The sequence below is a fragment of the Ipomoea nil genome, unplaced genomic scaffold (genome assembly GCF_001879475.1).
Source record: "Ipomoea nil cultivar Tokyo-kokei standard unplaced genomic scaffold, Asagao_1.1 scaffold0317, whole genome shotgun sequence".
In the NCBI taxonomy this organism is placed as follows: domain Eukaryota; kingdom Viridiplantae; phylum Streptophyta; class Magnoliopsida; order Solanales; family Convolvulaceae; genus Ipomoea; species Ipomoea nil.
This window is the reverse complement of record NW_017616745.1, coordinates 2,297,398-2,320,440: the sequence shown is the minus strand read 5'-3', so window position 1 is coordinate 2,320,440 and position 23,043 is coordinate 2,297,398. Positions and strand designations below refer to the sequence as shown.

The 23,043-nt window shown below is 37.7% G+C and overlaps 3 protein-coding genes across 3 annotated transcripts; 2 read left to right on the top strand and 1 right to left on the bottom strand.

Moving 5' to 3' along the window:
- Positions 1–937: 937 nt before the first annotated feature.
- LOC109171398 (3',5'-nucleoside bisphosphate phosphatase) lies at positions 938–4,779 on the top strand. The gene is made up of 5 exons (XM_019320488.1): positions 938–1,468; positions 2,457–2,581; positions 2,952–3,266; positions 3,666–3,835; positions 4,067–4,779. The coding sequence occupies exons 1-5, from the start codon at positions 1,166–1,168 to the stop codon at positions 4,480–4,482; spliced, it is 1,329 nt and encodes a 442-aa protein (XP_019176033.1). The 5' UTR covers positions 938–1,165; the 3' UTR covers positions 4,483–4,779.
- Positions 4,780–6,919: 2,140 nt separating this feature from the next.
- Positions 6,920–9,283, top strand: LOC109164599. The gene is made up of 4 exons (XM_019313120.1): positions 6,920–7,219; positions 7,327–7,447; positions 8,164–8,341; positions 8,731–9,283. Exons 1-4 carry the CDS (start codon positions 7,016–7,018, stop codon positions 8,951–8,953), a joined length of 726 nt encoding a protein of 241 aa, XP_019168665.1. The 5' UTR covers positions 6,920–7,015; the 3' UTR covers positions 8,954–9,283.
- Positions 9,284–10,750: 1,467 nt separating this feature from the next.
- On the bottom strand, positions 10,751–15,097 carry LOC109165223 (putative pumilio homolog 7, chloroplastic). Its single transcript, XM_019313900.1, has 5 exons — positions 13,190–15,097; positions 12,930–13,092; positions 12,112–12,275; positions 11,682–11,940; positions 10,751–11,091 (listed from the first exon to the last, which is right to left on the bottom strand). Exons 1-5 carry the CDS (start codon positions 14,629–14,631, stop codon positions 10,984–10,986), a joined length of 2,136 nt encoding a protein of 711 aa, XP_019169445.1. The 5' UTR covers positions 14,632–15,097; the 3' UTR covers positions 10,751–10,983.
- Between the last annotated feature and the right edge of the window lie 7,946 nt (positions 15,098–23,043).

Sequence of the window (23,043 nt, the reverse complement as noted above, 5' to 3'; positions counted from 1 at the left end):
TTCAACATTCAATCAAATAACACATCCAAATAAATGAAATAATGATAATTCATATGTCATAACATCAAAATAATATTAAAAAATAAAATACTCAAATACTTCAATCATCCAAAGATTCAAAGTATCAAACTAGTCTACGAACGGCTGGACCAGACGAAATCAGTCAAAATCAGAAGAAATTGACTGACTCGATCGAGTCGGACGACTAGGCCGATTTTGACCGATTTCGCCGCCTAGCTGGCCACCTAGGCACCCGACCGATTTTAGGGCGCCTAATAGTGAAAACGGAACGGCAAATCGTGAGTCGCTTAATCAGTCTAGTCTTAGAGATCAAATTTGCATCTTCCAAGATTTTTTTTTCCATTCATGTTTTCATGTGAAGTTTAAATTCACTCCTTCAATCATGACATCAAATCCTAAATGCTCTATTTAACTGAAAGATGAATAAGGCTAACCACATCCATGCAAAGAACCCATTGGCAAAGTGATGTGGTAAAATGAGGTGGAATAATATGCTATTTATATTTTATTTTTATTGCTTACTTGGATTGCCAATTTGCAAATAATGCAAATTGGCAAACCATTTGCATCGTACAAAGCTGCTGCCGTGGCGGCAGCAGCTTTATACCCTTTTTTTTAATTTTTTATTTTATATATGTACTTTTTGTTTGTTTTCTTTATTTATTTTATTGTTTGGGGTCCACTTTTCAAAATAGATTAGATTTACAGAGGTGTGGTGTGAATAATAGATGATTTGCAAATGAGATGATGTGAAAGTGGGACCCATTTTTGAGAGTGGGAGATATTTGCAGGGATAAGAACAGCCTAATCCTTGAGATTGGATATTCAACATTTTTCAAACAATGATCAAATCACAAATTTTCTTTCTTTTTTTTTTTTTTTTTTTTAAACCTAAAAAGACAGAATCGATTTGGAGATCTTTTATCGTGGTACTACAAAATTGAAGGATTTGCTTTCTGCTGTTACTGATCCATTCAACCAGATTCCATATTTACATGCCCTAGAGGCTAAAGCTACAACCCCTTTGGTCCCCCTAAACCAACCTCCCATTAACACTTAACAGGGACCTCTACCACTCTCACCATACTCTACACCTCCGATCTTTCTCTTTCTTTCTTTCTTTCTTTCTTTCTTTCTGTATCAGATGATGGGCGATAAAGAAATTCCCAAGAAATCATCACCTGGCAACGCCTCTAATAACAAGAAGAAGAAGAAGAAAAGAGGGGGCAGCAAGAGGAAGATGACCTCTGAGCAGTCCTTAGCTTACAATTCTGTGAGTGAATGGGTTTTCTTGGACCAGAGGTCTGGGAAGCTTCTTGATGATGATTTCCTGGTGCCATGGAATCAGCCCAAGGAGAAGTTGGTGTTTGAATTGCACTGCCATTCTCTTCACAGTGATGGGTTCTTGTCCGCTTCCAAAGTTGTCGAGAGAGCACATCAAAATGGGGTGAGTTTTCTTGGTTATTTGATAAAGTTTCAATCTTCTTTTCCTGTTGTGGAATTGGGGTTTCTTTTTCCTTGGATTGTTTAGCTGATATCCTTTGTGCAGAGTAATTTTCATTGGCAGTGCTATACTGCCTGTTATGTGTTCACTTATTTTCCTGAGAGAAAATAGAACCGAGTTAATCAAGCAGGGAACATAAACTAATTTGAATGTAAGGTAATTGTATGGAAATATGGAATACCATTGGTCAAACTATGTTCTACTAATTGAATCTTAATGGTTGTGTTCAATGTTCATGGATTAAATCTCTCTGGATAATATATACAGCTGAAATCTTGGTTAGTTGATTGACTACTTTGATGCCCAGTAACACTCTCATAGTCCCATGTTGAAAATTTAGAGCAGTGGTTTTTCATTTACTCATGCTAGAACCTAGAAGTTACATGTTTTAGTCGCCGCTATGGTGGTGGAAGAGCTCTAATGAGCTTTTCTTGGTGTCTTCACTGTAGGTTAATATGTTTCGGTGCACTGTGAAAATTTTCATCATTTCTTAGATTTTTCTCGGGAGTAGTTAGGGAAGATTGTAGGCACTGCAGCTTGTATAGAAAGTGGACTTCAATCTGGTCCCTTTTAGATGCAGGCTCGTGATTTTATTTTCCTCTTCTTGTTCTCTTCAGAGCTGCAAGGGGTTGGGACATAGGGAGCTAGGAACATAGTCAACCGGTATATACTATACATACTAACAAGTATATATATTATAGATGCTGGTTCGATGTTCTAATTTCTATGTTTGTTCCTATGCCATCCTTAACAAAACATGTTTTTTTTTTGTCTAGTGCACTGCTTACAAGAGAGTGCAAATGTGTGTGTTTGTGTGTGTGTTTTTGTTTTGTTTTGGGAGGAGGGTTATGTCACCTGAATTTGATGTCACATTCTCTTCATAATTGATTACCTGTTCTGCGGTTAATTAGTTCTAACACGTTCAGAGCAGGTGAAAGTTCTATCTTTGACTGATCATGATACCATGTCTGGAATACCTGAAGCCCTGGAAGCTGCCCGCAGATTTGGCATCAAAATCATTCCAGGCGTTGAAATTAGTACAATTTTCTCCCAGGGGTCTGTATTTTTTATTTTATTTTTTTAATTTTTTGATTAATTATGCTAACCGCTGAGATGGTGACTTGTTGTATTGTTCTCTCTTACTATTTCATATTACATATTGCAGTAAATGCTTCTTTCCTTAATCCATATAACCGAGCCTACTAAACTCAGGTTTAGCTTAATTGAGTTGAGTAACATCTGATATACCTAATCCCAATCACATTGCATAGCTTTGTTTTAGTTTCTTTGTCTGCTTCACTTTTCTTGTTTCTATCTGTTGACAAAGGTTTTAATGGGCGATTTTTCTCAGAATGGTCCATAAGTTTTGCAGAAATTCAATATCTTTTTGTATATATTGTAGCCCTGAAATTTGAATACTTTACAGAGGGGAGTCTGGATCAGAAGAACCAGTTCACATCCTCGCATATTACAGCAGTTGTGGGCCAACAAAGGTTGACAAACTGGAAAAGTTGTTGCATGATATAAGGGAAGGCCGTTTTCTACGTGCAAAAAGCATGGTTTCAAAACTCAACAAACTCAAACTGCCACTTAAGTGGGAACAGGTAATGAGAATTACGGGCAAAGATGTAGCTCCCGGGAGGTTGCATGTTGCTCGTGCCATGGTTGAAGCAGGATATGTTGAGAATCTAAGACAGGCTTTCGCCCGATACCTTTATGATGGTGGACCTGCATATGCTACGTAATCTTCACAACTTACATAGTTCTTGTATTCATGCTTATTCTTATATATATATATATATATATATATATATAGGGTTGCATTCACATGCAAACACCCTTAAAATACAAACATATGGACATATACCGTGCACACACCTAAATGTGGGTGTTGGACTAGTGTGCACACGTCCATGAACGACAGTGTACACGTCCATGAACGACAGTGCACACAAAAATATAAAAACTAATCACAACCATAGATATCCAAAATCCAACGATCCCGAAATGTCCACACGTTTGTATTTTAAGTCCTGTTTTTACATGAATGTAATTCTATATATATATATATATATATATATATATATATATATATGAACGAGATATTGACTGAGAGGTATATCCCGATTCTGTTGTTCAGCGGAAGCGAGCCAGTTGCAGAGGAAGCTGTGAAATTAATATGTGAAACAGGGGGAGTTGCGGTATTGGCTCATCCATGGGCGTTAAAAAATCCAGTCACCATCATAAGAAGATTGAAAGAAGCAGGCCTTCACGGGATAGAGGCATACAGAAGCGATGGAAAAGTGGCATGTATGGCCTGGTGACCTTTACTTGCAAACTCATCTTATGCATTTGCAATTTTGGCTTAATTCCTTCCTCCCCGTCAAAACTAAGATTGTATCGGAAACATCACCGTTTCCCCCAGGTCTTTTGCCAGAAAGCATTCGGGGATTGTCCCATTTTAGCAAATAAGTCCATGCTTTGTTGTATTACATTGTTTGTGTTTCCGATACTGATTGATTAACTTTTCTAAATAAACAGCGTACAGTGACTTGGCAGACACGCACGATCTACTGAAGCTCGGGGGGTCAGATTTCCATGGAAGAGCTGGGCAGCACGAGTCCGAGCTAGGGAGCGTGAGCCTCCCGATGTTGGCTGTGCATGAATTCCTGAAGGTGGCCCGCCCAATCTGGTGCAGAGCCATTGCAGATATCTTGGGAAATTACGTCGAACATCCTACCGAGTCGAACTTACAGCTTATAATGAACTTCGGGAAGCCCAGGCTTCCCAAGAGCGTTACGCCAATAACTTCTGCCTGTGATTTTATCAGCCATTGCTTGTCTTCCTGGCTGACAAATGAGGAACGACAGAACCCAGAGTTCGAGGCCATCAAGTCGAAGCTTTCTAGCTTGTCTATGGATCTACCAAGCTTAACGGTTAGCGCTGCAAACACATAACGCATAGTGAAATTATTTTAATTTTATGAGCTCATGAGAACATCCAATTTTCCATTGTTCTTAAACTGATCATCATAGGCTTCTCTAGCTTTCTTGTCCCTTTATTTTATTTCATCCCGAGCTGCCGATAGACCTTATAGGGAGAGGCTTTTCGACACTTGTTACTTCATTTACAAGACTCGAACTCGAAACCTTGTTTAAGGTGGAATTAAGCATTTACTTTGGTGATTTTGATCATGATGATCATACATTTGTTCACACAGGTTTATGAAACCAGTTTGTGCTTCTTTTTGATTGTTTAGAAGTTGTAGTTACAGTTGCACTCTGCAGATTATGTTATTTAGGATCATTGGAGCTCTTGAATATCAACTTGTCGTTTTTATTGCGTGTGCACAATTTGGTGAAAAATTAGTTAACTCACTTGATAAAATTCGGTTAACTGTTTTTTAACTCAAATATTTAGGTTGGGTTGATGGTTAAAGATTTTAACGAATTTCAGTTAACGGTTAATTCGGTTTAAAAAGGGTGGTATACCTTTGTCATTTCATCTAATTTTTCCTTTCTCACAACCATTGTCTACCAAACAACCCATTAGGGCATCCTCAATAGTGGAAATTTTGGTGTAGTTTTTTAGGTGCCAAGTAGGAGAGATGAGGAGGAAAGAGAAAAAGAAAAAAAGTAAAAAAATAAAATGAAAAGAGGTTTTTAATGCAAGAAAAAAAGAACAACCAATTGTTATCTTTATTTTGCATTGGGACTACAAAAATCTTATTCTTTGGAGGAGGACCTCTAGCATTCTCACTTGCTTCTCTTACATCCATGATGGCAATTTTTTATTAAAAACTGTGAACAATCCCCCTAATGGGGATGCTGAGTCTTTAAAATACAACCATCCATATAAATATGATGAGTATGTGTTCTTTTCTCAAATGCTACTTACTAGATCATTGAGCTAAACTCATTCGAGCAACCAATCTATGCAAGTGTTAGCTTCCTGTATTTGACGTACTCACAATAACGTAAAGCACGCATTGTCGTCTACATTTCTTTACTCTTCACAGTGAAATCTCACTTGACATGTCAAGCACCTTGTGTTCAGATGATATGTAGTGACTCTCCCATATGGGAGGTCATGAGATCGACCTCAGTGGAGGTGGTGTTGACTCTTTGTACTTCAAACAGGTTGAGAAAGTATAAATGAACAGATACTACAATGTAATATCAGTAGACAAACAAGTTTATCCTGTGTGATGTGGACCATGTGGTAAATTTCACCGAATATACGTATTCGTAGGTGTTATTATGCAATGAGTATTGGAGGATATAATGGCTCGGGTTATTACCCGTCGGGGGTTCCCGAGCAAGTCAGTATTCTAGAGAGAGACCCAAAAGTTCCTTCGACAAGCGTCTAGCGTGGTATTTATAGCAGATTGAAAGGGACACATGCCGAGAGCTCGGCATACATGCCAGATGTCCTACATGCACTCGGTTATCGGTATATACCTTTTAAAGGCTTATCTCACGTGCTCGGGGCCCAGCAGAACAGCTAGATCGAAACCAAGCATAAAGGTTAAGAGAAGAAGCTCATTAAACCAATCAGATACCTAACTCTCAGGTCGGGTCGGTGTCAAGTCGGATATGATGGGGAATAGACCCTTGCTTTGCGAGGAGTTGTAACCGACCAGGTGCCTGGTACAAAAGGGTTAGTAGCTCGAGACATATTCCCTATCACATTGCACACTCTCGAGTAGTGATTACGAGCTTTTTCCCATCTTAAAAAAAAAAAAAAAAAAAAAAAAAAAAAAAAAAAAGACTAAAGTTATGGCCTTATGAGCAATCGTTATGCCATGGAACCGTGTTCACCATCCATGGTGAACACGGTCCCAACGGTGTTAGTACACCGTTATCTTTTTCTTTTTCTTTTTTTTTTTTCCTTAATTAATCGCGTGACTTTTCTTCTTCATTTTCACATTTCGCAGTTTCACTTTAATTTGAGGTGAGCAATGATTTCGGACATTCATAAATTATGAATCCATGCCTGCACATTCTCTTTGGAACCATGCCTACACATTCCCGTCCGAAACCATGACTGCTCCTCTGTAGCGCAAGCTTCTTCAACATTCATAAATTATGAATTTTTTGTTATGAGATTATGAATTTACAGTAAATGCATAATCTCATAAGAGAAAATTCATAATTTAATAGATGTTTTTCTTTTATGCGATTATGAATTTTCTGTTATGAGATTATGAATTTACAGTAAATTGATAATCTTATAACAGAAAATTCATAATCTGACCAAATGCGCGCCGTTAACACCACATTAACAAAAAAATTTTTTTTACATAAAAACGACATCGTTTGAACCCGTGTTCACCATTCACGATGAACACGTTGCGCGGGCATAATTTGCCCCTTATGAGCCATCGGGCCCAGAATGGATTACAATTGGGCAGTGAAAAATCCCTAAGCTCAAAGTTGTCGGGTTGAAAATCGGAGCAGCTGAAATCGGATCTCCGTATACTGTGTCGGAATGAGCTTGACACTCTTGCAGGGCTACTCCTCCGCCGAGGAAGAAGAAGACGACGCCGGAGAAGGAGAAGAGCAGCTCGGCTACGACAAGCCGGAGGACGACGACGACGACGGCGCCGTTCCCCAGAATCGATACAAACCTCTTTTCAACCCTAACCCTTCTTCGTCTTCCTCCCTCCCCTCTGCTCTCGACGCCTTTTCCGAAGTAAGATTTGTGTTATTCTCTTGAAGCTGAAATATTATTATTATTTTTGTGGCCACTTGTGCTTAATCCAAATTAAGTTTTGATTTTGTGTTTGGAAACTATTTCAGGTTTTGGCACCGCCGGAGTTTCTAAACAACAGTGTTCAGGAAGCTGCTAATGACGCCGACAACCAGCGCTGGCGGCACGGCCGCCGTAAGAACAACAGAGATAAGAAAGATTTACCTTCTGGTAATTGCTTTTCTCTTAAATTACAACTTAGTTTTTAGCTATAATTTGAGTTTAAGCCAGTATAGTTTAATTTAGCTGTAATTTATACTTCTTCAAAAGTTACACTCTTTATAAGCTAATCATTCAAATGGAGAAACTAGCTCCTAATTTTTCAGTTTACTATGTTGCTTGTTGTTGGATTAGGAAATGAGTTCACACAAATATACTATGTTGCTTGTTGCTGATTTCTGGTTGTTCTTCACATACCCTAGCTAGATTCGGTTTAGCTAAACTTGCCATAAATGTGTTGTTTAAAGCTTGCACTTAAGTTTCATAATAGCTGCCTAACCTAGAAGAACTTAATCTGTTTAATTACTATCATCTGATAAGTGATAAGTTGCCTTTCTTTCCTATTAATATATTTTATTTGTCACTTCCGATTGTTTATGTTGTGCTTTATTCTCTCCGATTTGTTGCCTCACTTTTATGGACAGATATATATGCAATGCAAAACTGCTGTTTATATTTCTGTTTCGATTCTTAGGCAAAAAGTTTAGTAGTCATGTTCTGAAACTGCCACGCTTCTTACAGATGCTTGAATTCCAATTTGGGTTTTAATCTTTTGCAGTTGATTTAATGCCTTGTAGATGATGTTGTATTGTTGTCAATTTTTGTTGTTGTTCACTTATCTCTAGATTTCGAGTTTAAATGGTTGTTTTATTTTCTCTTCTCTGAAGGTGCTGTAGTTGAGGCTAAGCCTCAGTTAGTTGGGATCCATGAAAGAGTTAGAAGTGATGTAGAGGGTACCATGCCCAAGACATCCACAGGGCAAAGGAGTGTTTCTTTGGCGGGTTCGGCGACTTCGGCCACTGCACAAGGAGGCAAAAGTTCAGAAGATGCTGCAGATCTTATGAGGTATTTTTTCTTTGTGCTTTGATGCGACAAAAATGCATTATTTGTGCCCATCATGCCCGTTATTTCTATCTCTTAAGTTCTTATGTAATGGAAAGTGGAAATTCTCAAAATACACTTTCCTGCATAAACAGAACTGTGCAGGGCAATCAACAGTTAAAAAATATCAGTATTTTTTACTCAACTCTTACATTCTTGACCAAAATTTTCAAGGGGGTTTCCCGTATTTTGAACCCAACATCCAGAAACAGTAGTTCTCTTTCCAAATTGTTGCTCTTATCCAACAACATTTTCAAAAGGCTTCATGAATGACGGTTGAACATTCACTAGCCGTTGTGCTGCCCCTTAGTGTTTACATTTCTATTATTTGATCCAACACATTGTTTACACAGGATATGCTTGACTTGTGGGATTCCTAAGACATACTCACATTCGAGAGGAATAGTTTGCCCCATGTGCGGTGATCGCCCTGCTTCAGATGCAAATACAGAGGCGGGGAAGAAAAAAGGGTCAACCATAAAAGACAAGGAGAAGAGTAAGAGGATGAAGGGTCAGTCATCGCATGCTTCATGGAAGAGCGAGACAGAGATGGCCCTGCGCCAGCAGTTTGATTAGGCTTACGTTTTGCAGTTTGATGTAGATTCCCGAGGTGGCGCCTACAAGAACTTAGTTAAGCAATCAAGCCACATGTACAGATCAAATTTGATGATTTGGAACATTGTCTTATGATCCTATGGGGTACTATTTTTTTCATTTGTGAGTTAACATCCTCAGAACTGAACTGGGGTCTTGTGATCCTATGTGTAACATTGTCTTATGATCCTATGGCTCCATTGTTATATTTACCTTTTCTTTTTTTCTTTTTTTTTTTTTTTTTCTTTTTCAATTTATTACTTATTTTAGGATAGTATTGTGATTTTGGTAATGAGAATTGTTCTGACATTATTACAAGGACATATGTAGCCCTATGTTTAAATTTCACCAATACCGACTACTGAGAGTAAGAGTAGAAGTGGCAATTTGGATGAGGGCTATTAAGCACCTTTAAATTCCGAGTATGCTGGATAGAAACATTATTTAGTCAATTCGTAATTCTATTATGTTCTCGATAAATATGCTTTACTTGAATCTCCCACTGATGCACCAGTTTGCGTTTGGTTCAAACATTAGAAGTATGTCTCTACATAATAAAGTTCAATATGGATCATAATTGGATTCAAAAGGTATATTTAAATATAATAAAGTTCCATATTTTGAGTGACGAGGAAAATTTGATGTGCATTGGGTAAACTTCGGTTTGTGATCATAATTAACAAAAGATCACATTCACATGAAGAATGACATTTTGAACACACTTGAGTCAATAGCCCAACCAACTTAACTGGAATTGCCTCTATAAAGTTCCATATTGAACACATGGAGAATTGACATTTTACTTTATTTTTTTCTTTTCTCATTTTTTGTTCTCATGATTAGTTGATTACTAAGAGCATCACCATCAGCAATTTTTGTTTAATTTTTGCAAGTTTGTTTGCCATGTGGAAAAGAGGAAAGGCATGAGAGAGAAGCTCAAGGTCTTCTTGCAAGTGCATGGTTTTTTGTGGGACCCGTCGAGAGAGAAATTGTTTGTCATGTGAAAGAGAGAGAAGGCAATAGAGAAAAGGTCAAGGTCTCCTTGCAAGTGCATGGTTTTTTGTAGAACTCGCCGAGAGAGGAACACTAAGAGCATCCACATCAGTGGATATTATGGAGATAATGTCAGATGAATTATCTTGGATGGGGATAATAACAAATGTGGGGTGGGGTTATTTGTGAAAATAATTGTTCTGCAAATTCAAGCATAATGTCAGAAAAAAGGAAAAAAGAAAGAACACTGGCTGTGCGCGTTTGCGCACAGCCAATGTCAGGCGCGCTGTCGGTTTTTTATTTTATTTTTTTCAATTTTTGTTTTGTTATTTTTTTTTCTTTCTTTTTCTCTCCCCTCCCACCTTCTCTTTCCTAATCACTCTTACATTATCTCCCAAATCTCCCCAACTAATGTGGATGCTCTAAAGCTAAGCAAAAAAGTGCGCGTCACGCGCCGGCTAGCATGTTAACTGCATAGCTTTTTTTTTTGCATGTCAAATTCCTTTTTTTTTTCTTTCTTTTTCTTCCTCTTTTACATCCCTCTACTCTCACCTAATTGGATAATAAAAAATCGTGAAAAACTAAAACTGATGAGGATGCTCTAAAGAATTTGAAATTTTGTATCCAATACTGGGTAACAAAAGTAGGCCAACAGACCTAATAATTGGTATCAAATCTGATAGTACGATGATACAAAATCGCGAAACCAAACATAACCATAGTATTGTTATATTGCCATTATTATAAATAAATCCAATGGCACCCGACAATGACAAAAACAGTACCACAAATGAATCTATATATATTTCAAGCAACGTAAATGGCGATTCCATGTTCTTTACAGTCACCCATTCTTGGAAAGAAAAAGCAGGCGAGTGGGATAAATATTACAGAGCAAAATTGACAACAGATCATTTATTTGCTACTACTTCTCATGATCAGTAAAGAGTGGAATGATAAAAGAAGAGCAGAGCTTCTAACAAACCTTCTTTTGCCCCAAACGAGCGAATGATTTTGCATCACTTCTTCCACAGCTTGTTAGAGAAAATCCGCTTCGAATAGGGACTGTTGCGCGAGATTGACTTGTGGGACTCGATTGCATCCACCAATAGCTTGTGAAGACAGTCCTAAACGCCAAAAATATGTTTTATTGTGTTTAGTACAGTCTATGAATCATTTGATAGTTTTTGCAGCAGAGAGATAGAGATGAGTAATTGCAGGAGCAAAAGATTAAAACAAAAGAGATAGTTTGAAAAATTCAACCCTTTCACCTTTCCTACATTAAAGGCATAACTTACCATCTTATCTAGCTCACATTTTGATTACTTGTATTTGTATATTTTATTTATATCTAAACATGTACTATATATATATATATATATATATATATATATATCCATAATCAGGTGCGAACTTCTATAGGATTGCACCGCAAGATCCTCCAGGCATGTCTAGGAGCTACAGCAGTGCAATCATGTAGTAGTTGTGGTGCAATCCTTCAGAAGTTCGCAGGTTAAGGTTGGTTCTCACCTAATTATGATTATGATTATGATTATATATATATATATATATATATATATATATATATATATGCTACTATTTATGGTGATGGGGTGGGGGGAGGGGGGTCAACTGCCCTCACTGTGGATCCGACCCTGAGTAAATGGTGCTGCGTTAAGGAGAAGTATCGAAGAGAGTGCGTAAATCGTAATGTTACCTCAGAAACACGAAGCGCTGTTTGGATAACATAGTTTGCGTGGGGGTCCTGGAGCAGCTGCTCGAAGTGCGTTGCAGAGACGAGCTCGCGGATGATCTTTGACTGGACTTCAACGTCGCATGTAATCAGGCATTTTTCAACGACGTGGCTGCTGAACTTCTGGGTTGAGAGATGCACAAAGTTGCCCTCGAACTGCGATATCAGCTTGGACGTGGCGGATGGGATCTTCAACTCCAATATAAACTGAACAACATAGTTTCTGCATGCAAAAAAAATGTTTTAAAATAAAATAAACAGTAACAACATAAGTAACAAGTTTCTAAGGTGTATATATATATATATATATATATATATATATATATATATGCTGAATGAGTAATTTTGAACTCAAAATTGGCGTTAGTGAGTCTAATTCACGGTGAGTTAATACCCGAATGCATCTTGAGCGAGAAGAAGTCCATTGGCAGAAATTTCTGCAACTAAGTTTTCTTGATACTCCCCCGTTGCATGAGTAATGCACCTTTGCAGAACACAACAGCCGTGTTGGTGTGTTGCAATATCAACGCAGTACTTAGCAGCAGTAACGAAAATGAACTGCCCAAAGTGGAAGAAATTAGATAAGAGAGAGCCCTCGATTCTAATAACGTAAGGCATCAAAGGTAGTCTAGACATTATTGCGACAAAAAAACACAAAATGCACTGCTCTATTATCATGCTATTCTTCAGTTGGTTGGATTTTCTAAAGGCAACCTTTTCGGGTTTATTCGAAATATCATTCTTGATGGCTAAGCTTGATCTTGTATATTTCAATTCCTCTGAATTACTCAGATGTTTACGAGGATAGCATTCAATTCCTTTCCTTCCTTCAATACCGGAAGGATATGAATGAAAAGGAAAATCACGTTGAGTAATGAACTTTTTCTAGCACGATGAGTTTCACTTCAAAGATCAAAAGCCTCATTTTTATGAGTAGTATCGGTTAATTATTATTGGCCAAATGATGTTATTAAACCATAAGCTTATCTACATAATAACTATGAGAAAATATATACCAAAAGAGATACAGAAACAGAGAAGACATGATTTTGAAGTGATCTCATTCCTATGGCAACTATTTATTCGACGCATGATATTAAGGAAACACTAAACGAATGCTTGTCAACAGGGAAAAAGACAATTTTTAGAAAGTTGCAAATACCAAAAACCTTATCACGTCAACAACTATAGTAAAGAAAAAAAAAACAATACCTTACTGTCTTCATTACTAAAGCATTGCAAGCACCTCTGAACAACATGGTTACCGTTCAAGTCCTTGATAAGATCAAGAAATCCTGGTTCGAGCGATGAAATGAGTATCAAAATTTGCTGCCTGGTCTTCAGCGTTTCGATCAGCTTCTGCACTACTCTAGTCCTGACGCAAAAGAAAAAGCAGAAAAACACTGAGTAAATCAACAAGGAAAGGATAATCTTGTTGTATCTATAGTCGTATCTATAGTACAAGGACATACCCATGGGTATTTAAAGAGATGCTGACAAGTTGACCGGGATCCTCAGTAACCCTTAGTAGTATTTGCGTTCTTTGTTCTTCATTGCACACTTCCAACAGTTTTTGCATAAGGTAATTCCCGAATGGGTTCATCATAAGTTCAACGGCATGATCAATTATCTCATCATATATTATTTGAACATCTCGGGGAGTTCCCTCGTCAAAAATCCTTTGCAAGAATCGGCAACCATATTGATCCTTTGCCATGTGAGAAATATATCCTTGAACTTCTCTCAACGAGCTAAGCTTGAGTGGCAGAGAGAAAGGGAGATAAAGCCCACTGCTTCGCCCGCTTTCCTGAATGCCTTTGCTCTTGGGACTACCGTATAGTTGTTGTGACCTCTTTTCTTGAGGCCTGGCCTTGTCGTGTCCAATTGAAAGTGGACGGGCGTTTTTTTCAGTGCAACTTAAGCTTTCCCCTTGCACGATCAAGCTATCATCCCTAGCAAAAGCCTCGATATTCCCTTGAGGCATTCTAGCACTCTGGGTCACGTTCCCCCTTCCATTTGACAAATGTTGATGCGAGTAAAAGGCATTCTCTGCATCAATGTGAGACTTTCTGTGAGGCACAAACGGGAACTCTCCAGCTATAGACCTTCCATTTTGCGGAGCATGTGAGACATTCCACATTACAGAACCAGGCAAATCCGACAATGGAATTCCCACGTGATAGAGATGACCGGCCAGCACTTTAGTTTGGTAGAGCTGGGAATCCATAGCACTACTATTCGGATTCAATTGCGAAACCAATCCGTTCGATAGACCAGAAAGATATTGCGTTGCATATAAATTACCAAACCCACAATCATACGACAATCCAACGGGCATTGGAGAACCCACCTGACTATTAACACCTATTGGATTTTGCGGTACAGGAGCAGATGATACAAATCCTCTATAATCAGAAACGCCCATCTTCTGATCACCGATTCCCCTAAACTTTTCAGGCACCATTCTAACACCCCGATCAGAAAAGCTGGTTTTCGACCCACTCTCTTGCTCCCCACTAATATACAATCTACTACTAAAATTCTTCCCCAAATTCAGATCACTGAAAGTATTCCCATTCCCATTCCCATTCCCATCCGCCCTCATACCACCAATTCCATGATTGATCTGCAACCCCTTGAAATGATCAGAAACCACACTGGGTTTTAGCTCTTCCATGGGAGGTGGAGCTGGTGATCCACCACCAGAGCCATCAGATTTCACTAAAACCCCTCTGAGAGGGGAAACACTGCAGGTATGATCATACAATTTTCGCCTCACATATGACCCATCACACCCATTGCTATGAAGATGATTCAGATTGAAAGATGTTGCATGAGGGATCTCATCCAACAACATCTCCAGCTCCTCCTCATCATCCTTCATCTTCACTCCAACCCCATCTCTCTCAACCATCGCACCACAAACACAATCAACACAAAAACAAATCCCGCGCAGTAATGTAACAACAAAAATTACACTGATATATATTTCACAACAAAGGAAAAAAAAAAAAAAAAAAAAACGCGATCAAAGCAACAATGGAGACCAACTGATCAGATAAAACACGGAACAGAAAATTACCCACGAGAAATTACCCGCTTTTATCATCTGGGTCGGTCCCGGATTCCCCAAAGCCCGGATGAAGGTGCTTTAATTCTCCTTTTTTCTCATGTACACTCTCCTGTGTAGGGTGGTGTATCATTGGCGTTTTAGCGATTTGGGTTTTGGGTTTTCTTTAGAATGAGTTGGTGAAGCATGCAAAGACGAGTGTAGAGATATGGTATCGCCACCGTCTAGAATACATACATACATACATACACACACACTCTCTCAGTCACTCCGGTTGGTACAGTCTCACGCCATTCTCCCTGGAGAGAAGGAACGGCCTCTCACTCTCTCTCCGCCCCCTCTTTATACCCGCGCACAAATTTAGCTCTTAATTCTATATATTATTTTTTAAAATTTTCTATTTTTGCGTGCATTTTGCATTTTTCTTTGCTTTTAATTAATTATTATTACTCCCATAATCCCATTTCTACTAGAGTTTTTTTTTTTTGTTAGTACTACTAACTAGCTCTGTTACCGTATTTGTTCATAACTACTTGCTCTATTATAATGTATTACTACTCTGGAGTTAATTATAAGAATTGCTAACTTAGGTTATCCCAACTTGTCCTACTAATCTTTAAGTATATAACACTCCACTCTTAAAGTCATTGTGAAGGTAAATTGTGAGTCACGCAATTACGAACACCCACACTGTCACCTCCAACCTCTAGCCAGGACAGTCAGGATCTTTAAGTCAGACGATGAACTAACTATGCTAAGCCCGGGACTACTGTAATTTATTTGTCGAGTAAATACCGGCGGAGGTCCTTCGACTTTGGTGGTACTACCACTTTTAGTCCTCAACTTTTAAATTAACAACTTTTAGTCCTTTTACTTTTTGTTTCTAGTCATCTATGGTCCTTTCGTTAATCTTGACCATCTAATGCCGTTTTCTAAAAGATAATTCAATCATTTCATAATTAAGTTAGTAATTATTATGTTTAATTTCCTCATCAGAATAGTCAAACAATGGTTTCCCCAGCTATGAACGTGTACAAAACCAACTCGTGAATCAAAATGGCGTACAAAAGCTGGTACGAAGGTTGTGCCAAAACGACATCGGGATATTTCGGTATGACTTGACAAACATAATAATTAATAAATTAATTATGAAAGGATTGAATTATCCTTGAGAAAACGGCATTAGATGGTCAAGTTTAATGGAAGGACCATAGATGGCTAGAAACAAAAAGTAAGAGGACTAAGAGTGGTTGATTTAAAAGTTAAGGACTAAAAGTGACAGTGCCACCAAAGTCAGAGAACCTCCGCTGGTATTTACTCTTTATTTGTCTTATATGTTTTGCAAGCTATCATACAAAATTAACGGAATTTATCTTCTGTATACTCTAGTTGTAAGTTTCCATCATAACAAATTAGTTATAAAGATTTTAACGTGTCTACATTTAATTGAAATGATAATTATAAAATTAAAATTAAGCTACTAATAAATATAATATTTAAATTAAAATTCTATACTACATGTCTACATTTATATTATATAAACAAAAACAAATTAACATCAAAGTTAAATAAAAATAATTTCATAAAAAATAAATAAAATTTGTGGCACTTGTTGTGCAAGCACCTGCTAAAACAAAAAAAAAAAAAACAAAAAACAAAAAAACAAAGTTGCATCTATTGACGGTCACTCTAAAACACCCCAGCGGGATGCAACCGCGTCTCACTGATGTATATTAAAAAAAAATCTGACAAAAACTTTTTTTTTTTTTTTTGCATGAAGACCCAAGCATCAAAAACCTCACCTCCGCATTAGTTAAAAACATATCCTTCTAGTTTTTAGTGTTTAAAAAAATCAAGAACAAACTCCTATTGTGGATGCTCTGATACTTTTACGATTAAAAATGGTATAGGAAAGACATTAGAAAAATAGCTGATGAATTTCATATTATTAATTTTATGTTTGCTAAACGGTCCACGAACAAGATTGTCCACTTGTTAACTATGGAAGCCTGTTCATAGTCGATAGTAGGGACTGGAGGACTTCCCTTAATGTTTTACTGGTTGATATACTTCTTGATGATCTTAATTAGATGTTATGTTTTTTTTTTTTTTTTTTTTAAGTGTAGAAAAAAAAAACAATTAAGGATAAGAACAACTGATAACCACTATAAACTCTACTCGTGTGAATTTAGGGTGTGTTTGGTTCATGGGATTACACTCGGAAAATGAGAATCAAATCATAATTATTGTTTGGTTGATAACTTTTTAAAACACAAATATGATATTTGATTACTCATTCAATTAAACATTTCATTCCCTAATTAAAGACGGTATCATTCCATTTTATTCCTCCTCATATATCACCTCCTCACTATATCATTTAGATTTTTGTTTTGACTTGTTGTTCATATTAGTACTGTGTATGTCATTATATTATGATTAATTGTCTTGATTTTTTTTTTGTATTTTTTAAACAATCATTATAGGGTCATACATAACCATGGTTGTACTAGACGCTAGGGCAGCGCCTAGCGCCTAGGTGGAATTAGGCGAGCGCAAAAAAAAAAATAGTGGCAGATTTGCAGTTTAACAATTTTAATGAGGCTGTTTTTAACATTCAATCAAATAACACATCAAAATAAATGAAATAATGATAATTCATAAGTCATAACAATATTAAAATCAATAATTGTGTTATTTGTATTAACTAATTAAGAATGTATATTTGTATGAGTCAATTCCCAAAACGATCCTCCGATTATGACCTTTTCTCAAATTTATTCCTTGATTTTTAATTGCACCAAAAGTGATCCTCCGACTATTGAATTTTAAGTCAAAATGGTCCTACGTTAATTTTGGTGTTAAGTGGGTGTTAAAATGGGGGGTAAAACTGGTAATTTAAAGTTTTCACTATAGTCAAAGGACTACTTTGGGTGCAATTAAATGTCAAAGGACCAATTTGAGAAAATGCCATAGTTGGAGGACCATTTTAGGAATTTTCTCTTTGTAGTTAAAACATGATTTGTACTCATTTTGATTAAAAGGGGTTGATCTTGTACTTATTTTCATTTTCTAAATAAACAGTCTTTTTATTTTAATTGTTAGCTAGATTTTTTTTTTTTTAAATAACTTAGAATAATAATTTTGATTGTTAGCCTAGTATTTATATATAGCTGTACAAACTAACATTAATTTTGGAGTTTGGATTAACTCTGTATTATTCAGGAATGCTTGACATTATGTATTTAGATTTTGATTTTCTATGATCATAAATAGGCATACATATAATGGCAAAACTATTGTGAAAAATTATAACCAAATGGACAACAGACATAAACCATTGCTTATTATAAAAAAAAAAAAAAGAAAGAAAAAAAAGACAACAATTAAATACAAACGGATAAAAAAGATTAAAAAAATCACTGTCTATTACAAAAATGCAACATTGGTTAATAGGGGTAGAACAAAAAATGTTGGTCAGTGGATGCGAAAAAAAAAAAAAAAAAAAAACCTTCAAAACGTGATACAAGAATATTTATAATAAAATATAAAATGGTTGGAATAAATTGTATATCATCACTATTAATATTATATTCATAAATACTTTTTAATTTAATTACATCAACTCTAAGTATGATACACAATTGAAACTTTTAGATTATATTATAGTTCATAAAAATGAAATTTTCTTTTAAAATATTAACTAGATAGTTGAAATTGGTCCTTTGACTTTTAATTGCACTCAAAGTAGTCCTCTGACAATAGTGAAAACTCTGAATTACCAGTTTTACTCATAATTTTAACACCCACTTAACACCAAAACTAACGGTTGACCATTTTAGTTTAAAATTTAATAGTCAAAGGACCACTTTGGGTGCAATTAAAAGTCAATGAACTAATTTGAGAAAAGATCATAGTAGAATGATCATTTTGGGAATTAACTCCATTTGTATGAAAGAATCAAAGAAACCAATAATTAATGAAAGAAATTAAAACATTAAAATGCAAAGCAGCAGAATAGACTTCGAATAAATCAAGATTCAAGAATTAATGAAAGAAACAAAAGCTTTAAAATAATAAAGTGTATAGCCAACTCGGACGAAATTGGTTAAAATCAGATGAAATTGATCGATTACTGACTCGGCTGATTTTGGCCAATTTGGCCACTTAGGCGGTTGGTCGATTAATGGGCGACTCTAGACAAAAACGGCACGACATGGTACCGCCTAAGCCCTAGGCCGAGTTTTACAATCATGTATATAACCAAACATTAATATTAGTAATCATTCCAAGTCGACTCTACTACTAAACATGCAAAATATTTTTGTCAAAATTCATTATCATTACCAAGTATTTGATTCCCATTATGATTTCAATTTTCGTGTGCGAACCAAACACAACATTATATTTGAGGTTCAAACTTATGTGTAAAAATTTACAAATTACAATCGGATCTTTAGATTTGGGATTCAAACTTATGTGTAAAAATTTATCCCCAAACATAACTCAGTGGTAAAAGCATTAGTGTGGCCGTAGTGGCCAACAAATGTCGGTGTTAGTAAGAATTAAGTTTATTACCGTCAAATAATAATATATAGGATAAATTGTATTTTCGTATTTTTTTTGAAGGTCAATCTTGCGATTGTATTAATGAATCAAAGCCGAAATAGTGTCAGGTGGGATAGCATCCCAGTACATAGCTTGATCCTGAGTAAATGCTAACGTAGCTAAAGTATGCGCATGTAAATTAACCTGCCTAGAAATATAATCCAAAGTAATACGATTAAATAACGACATAAACGTCCTGCACTGGTCAACTGTGACCCCAACGTACGAATGTATTGGCGCATGATGGTGCCTGAATATCGCTGCCAATTCCATGCAATCCGTGAGTAAACTTACTGATGTGGTGTCCCGTTCAAGTAGCCAGGACAAAGCCTCCTTGTATGCCTGAGCCTCCGCCATAAGTGGTGAAAAACAAATTGGTAACTTGCCATTCCTTGCTGCCACAAACGAGCCATCTGGAGCTATAATTACCATGCCGTAAGTAGCCTCGCCCGTGTCGTGCCGGAAACCCGCGTCCACATAACATCGTAGACCACCCCCTCCTGGACCATTCACGTGGTCCGTCGCCGGTGTCGGGTTGGTTCGGCCAACATGAGCAGTGCCGTACGCCTGCAGTGCTACGGTGGCTGCTCTGGCCAACTGGGTAGGCCGCATCATTGATCCCTTCCAGACAGCTGAATTCCGGGTTCTCCAAATATAATATAATACTGCTACCATTAACCGGATCTGGTCCTCCGTCAAGACTGCCATAACCCCTTTTAGCCATGTTGTAAACGAGTCTGCAACAATATTAATAATAGGTAATTGTGTTATATTCCAAACAAGTCTAGAATATTCACAGAGCACTAAAGCATGCAACACATCTTCATGATCTAAACCACACATAGGGCAAGTTGGGTCCACCTCCACCCTTTTAAATATCAAGTTAAGGGTTGTTGGCAAAATATCACATATGGCTCTCCACAAAAAAGTTTTCCATTTCGGGGGTACTTTTATTTTCCACATTGCGATCCACTTATCAAAATTCGCTGGATTATTCTCATAATCTCCCACAATATGCCTATAGGCATTCTTTACTGTATATGTCCCCTTTGGGTCACTCATCCAATACCATGAGTCCTCATACTCAGGACTAACAGGGATCATATTTATTCGCTCCACATCTTCAGGAATAAATAAATCAGACAGAATATGCGGATCCCAGGTATGAGTCTGTAAATCAATTAGTCCTGCAACTCGCGCCTCTCTCAATTGTTGTGGCATTTCTGTTTGAATCAATGGGCTAGGATTGTCTCGTAACCACGGGTGTCCCCATATTAGGGTTGTCTGTCCATTCCCAATCCTCCTTCGCACCCCTGAGACTACCATTGCATGGGCCGCCATTATACTTCTCCAACAATAACTCGGGCAATTACCAATAGTTGCATCTGTAAAACTAGTTGTGGGATAATACCTTGCCTTATAGATTTTGGCTACGAGTGTTTCTGGGTCTGTTAAAAACCGCCATGCCTGTTTACCTAGCATTGCTATATTAAAAGCCCTCAGCTCTTTAAAACCCATACCGCCATACTTTTTTGGTATGCATAACCTGTCCCATGCCTTCCAATGTATTCCCCTTTCTCTTCCACTGCCCCACCAATATTTATTCATAGTTTGCTCAATTGACTGACAAACTGTCTCAGGTAACAAAAAAACACTCATCGAAAAGGTAGGCATAGATTGTGCTACACTTTTCAATAATACTTCCTTACCAGCCTGAGAGAGTAGCTTTTTACTCCACGAACCAATTCGTTGCCTGATTTTTTCCTCCACATACGAAAAAACAGCTCTCTTGTTTCTCCCTACAAAAGATGGTAGGCCCAGATATTTCCCAAAATTGGGTGCTTGCACCACCCCCAGGCAATTCGCCACCTGTGCCCTGTCAGCCTCCTGGGTATTTCTGCTAAAACATATATTTGATTTATTATAATTCACTGCCTGGCCTGACAATTTCTCATACCTTGCAAGGCACTGCCTTATAACTCCTGCCTCCTGGATATTTGCTTTAAAAAATAGGAGACTATCATCCGCAAAAAATAGGTGTGATACAGGCGGTGCCCCCCTTGCTACTCTGCACCCATGTATTGAACCTGCCAACTGTTCATACTGCAATATCATCGAGAGAGCCTCTGCACAAATAATAAATAAATATGGAGAGAGCGGGTCTCCCTGCCTGAGTCCCCTGGTTGGTTTTACGTGCCCCCCTTCTATACCATTAATCATTACAGTATAATTAACAGTCGTTACACACATCATAATGAGCTTTACCAATTTCTCACTAAAACCCATAACATTCAGCATCCTTTCCAGAAAGTTCCACTCCATTCTATCATAGGCCTTTGACATATCTAGCTTTAATGCACTCCATCCCACTATACCACATTGCTTTCTATTCAGATAATGCCCCACCTCCGCTGCCACCAGGATATTATCCGTGATTAGCCTTCCCGGGATAAAAGCACTCTGGGATTCTGAGATCAATCCTCCTATCAATGTTTTCATCCTATTTGCTATCATTTTGGCCATAATTCTGTAAATGACATTACTCAGTGCGATCGGCCTTAAATCTGCTACTGTCTCAGGCATCTCCTTCTTCGGTATCAAGACAATGTTAGTATCATTTAATCCTTCAGGGAATACACAGGAATTCAAGGCATTAATTATAAAACCAGATACATCTCCTCCCACTATCCCCCAAAACTGCTGGTAGAAACCCGGGTTCAACCCATCCGGCCCCGGTGCCTTATCCGGATACATTGAAAAAAGAGCCTCTTTAACCTCATTAGTTTCAAAAGGGCGGTCTAGCATCATATTCTGCTCCAACGTTACTCGTGTGGTTAGGACTCCAAAAAGTGGATCATTACAACTCAGTCCATTTGAGGCAAAAATATTTTCAAAATAATTCTGTATAACAGCATGCATATCATCCCCCTCCACCTAGTTACCAGCATCACATTTAATAGTAGAAATAAAATTCTTTTTCCGGCGTGTAGAAGCATACCTGTGATAAAATTTTGTATTCGCATCAGCCCCGCGTAGCCAGTGTTGCTTGGCCCGCTGCCTCCAAAACACATCCTCCTGGGCCTCTACTCGTTTCATGGTATTCTCAATCTGTTGGTACTCAGCAAGAGCTACCAAATCTCGTCTATTCCGTATGGCATCTTGCCTCCGCTGCAGGTGGTTAATTCGCTTTCCAAATTTATGGAACTGATCTCCACCCCACCGCATCAACTTTTCTCCACACAACTGTTGGCAGTGCAGCAATCCCTCCGCTCTCCCCTCTTGCCAGGCCGTTTCTACTATTCCTTTGCACCCCTCATCTAATAGCCAAGCCATTTCAAATCTAAACTTCCGCGGTCCCCTTCTCCTTGTCATGCAAATCGCATTAATACTGAGGAATAGGATCGAATGATCCGATGCCCGAGTTCGAATATTTTCCAGCATTGCATTCTCATTGAGCAGACCCCAATCATTCGTTATTAAAGCCTTATCCAATCTTTCCTCTATCCAATTCGGCGTCCCCTTCCCCTTCTGCCACGTATATTGATGGCCCCTCATTGGCATTTGCATCAAACCACAGTCATCCACAGCATCTCCGAAACCCCGTAACAGACTATTAGGATACGGATTTCCCCCCTTCTTCTCATGCTG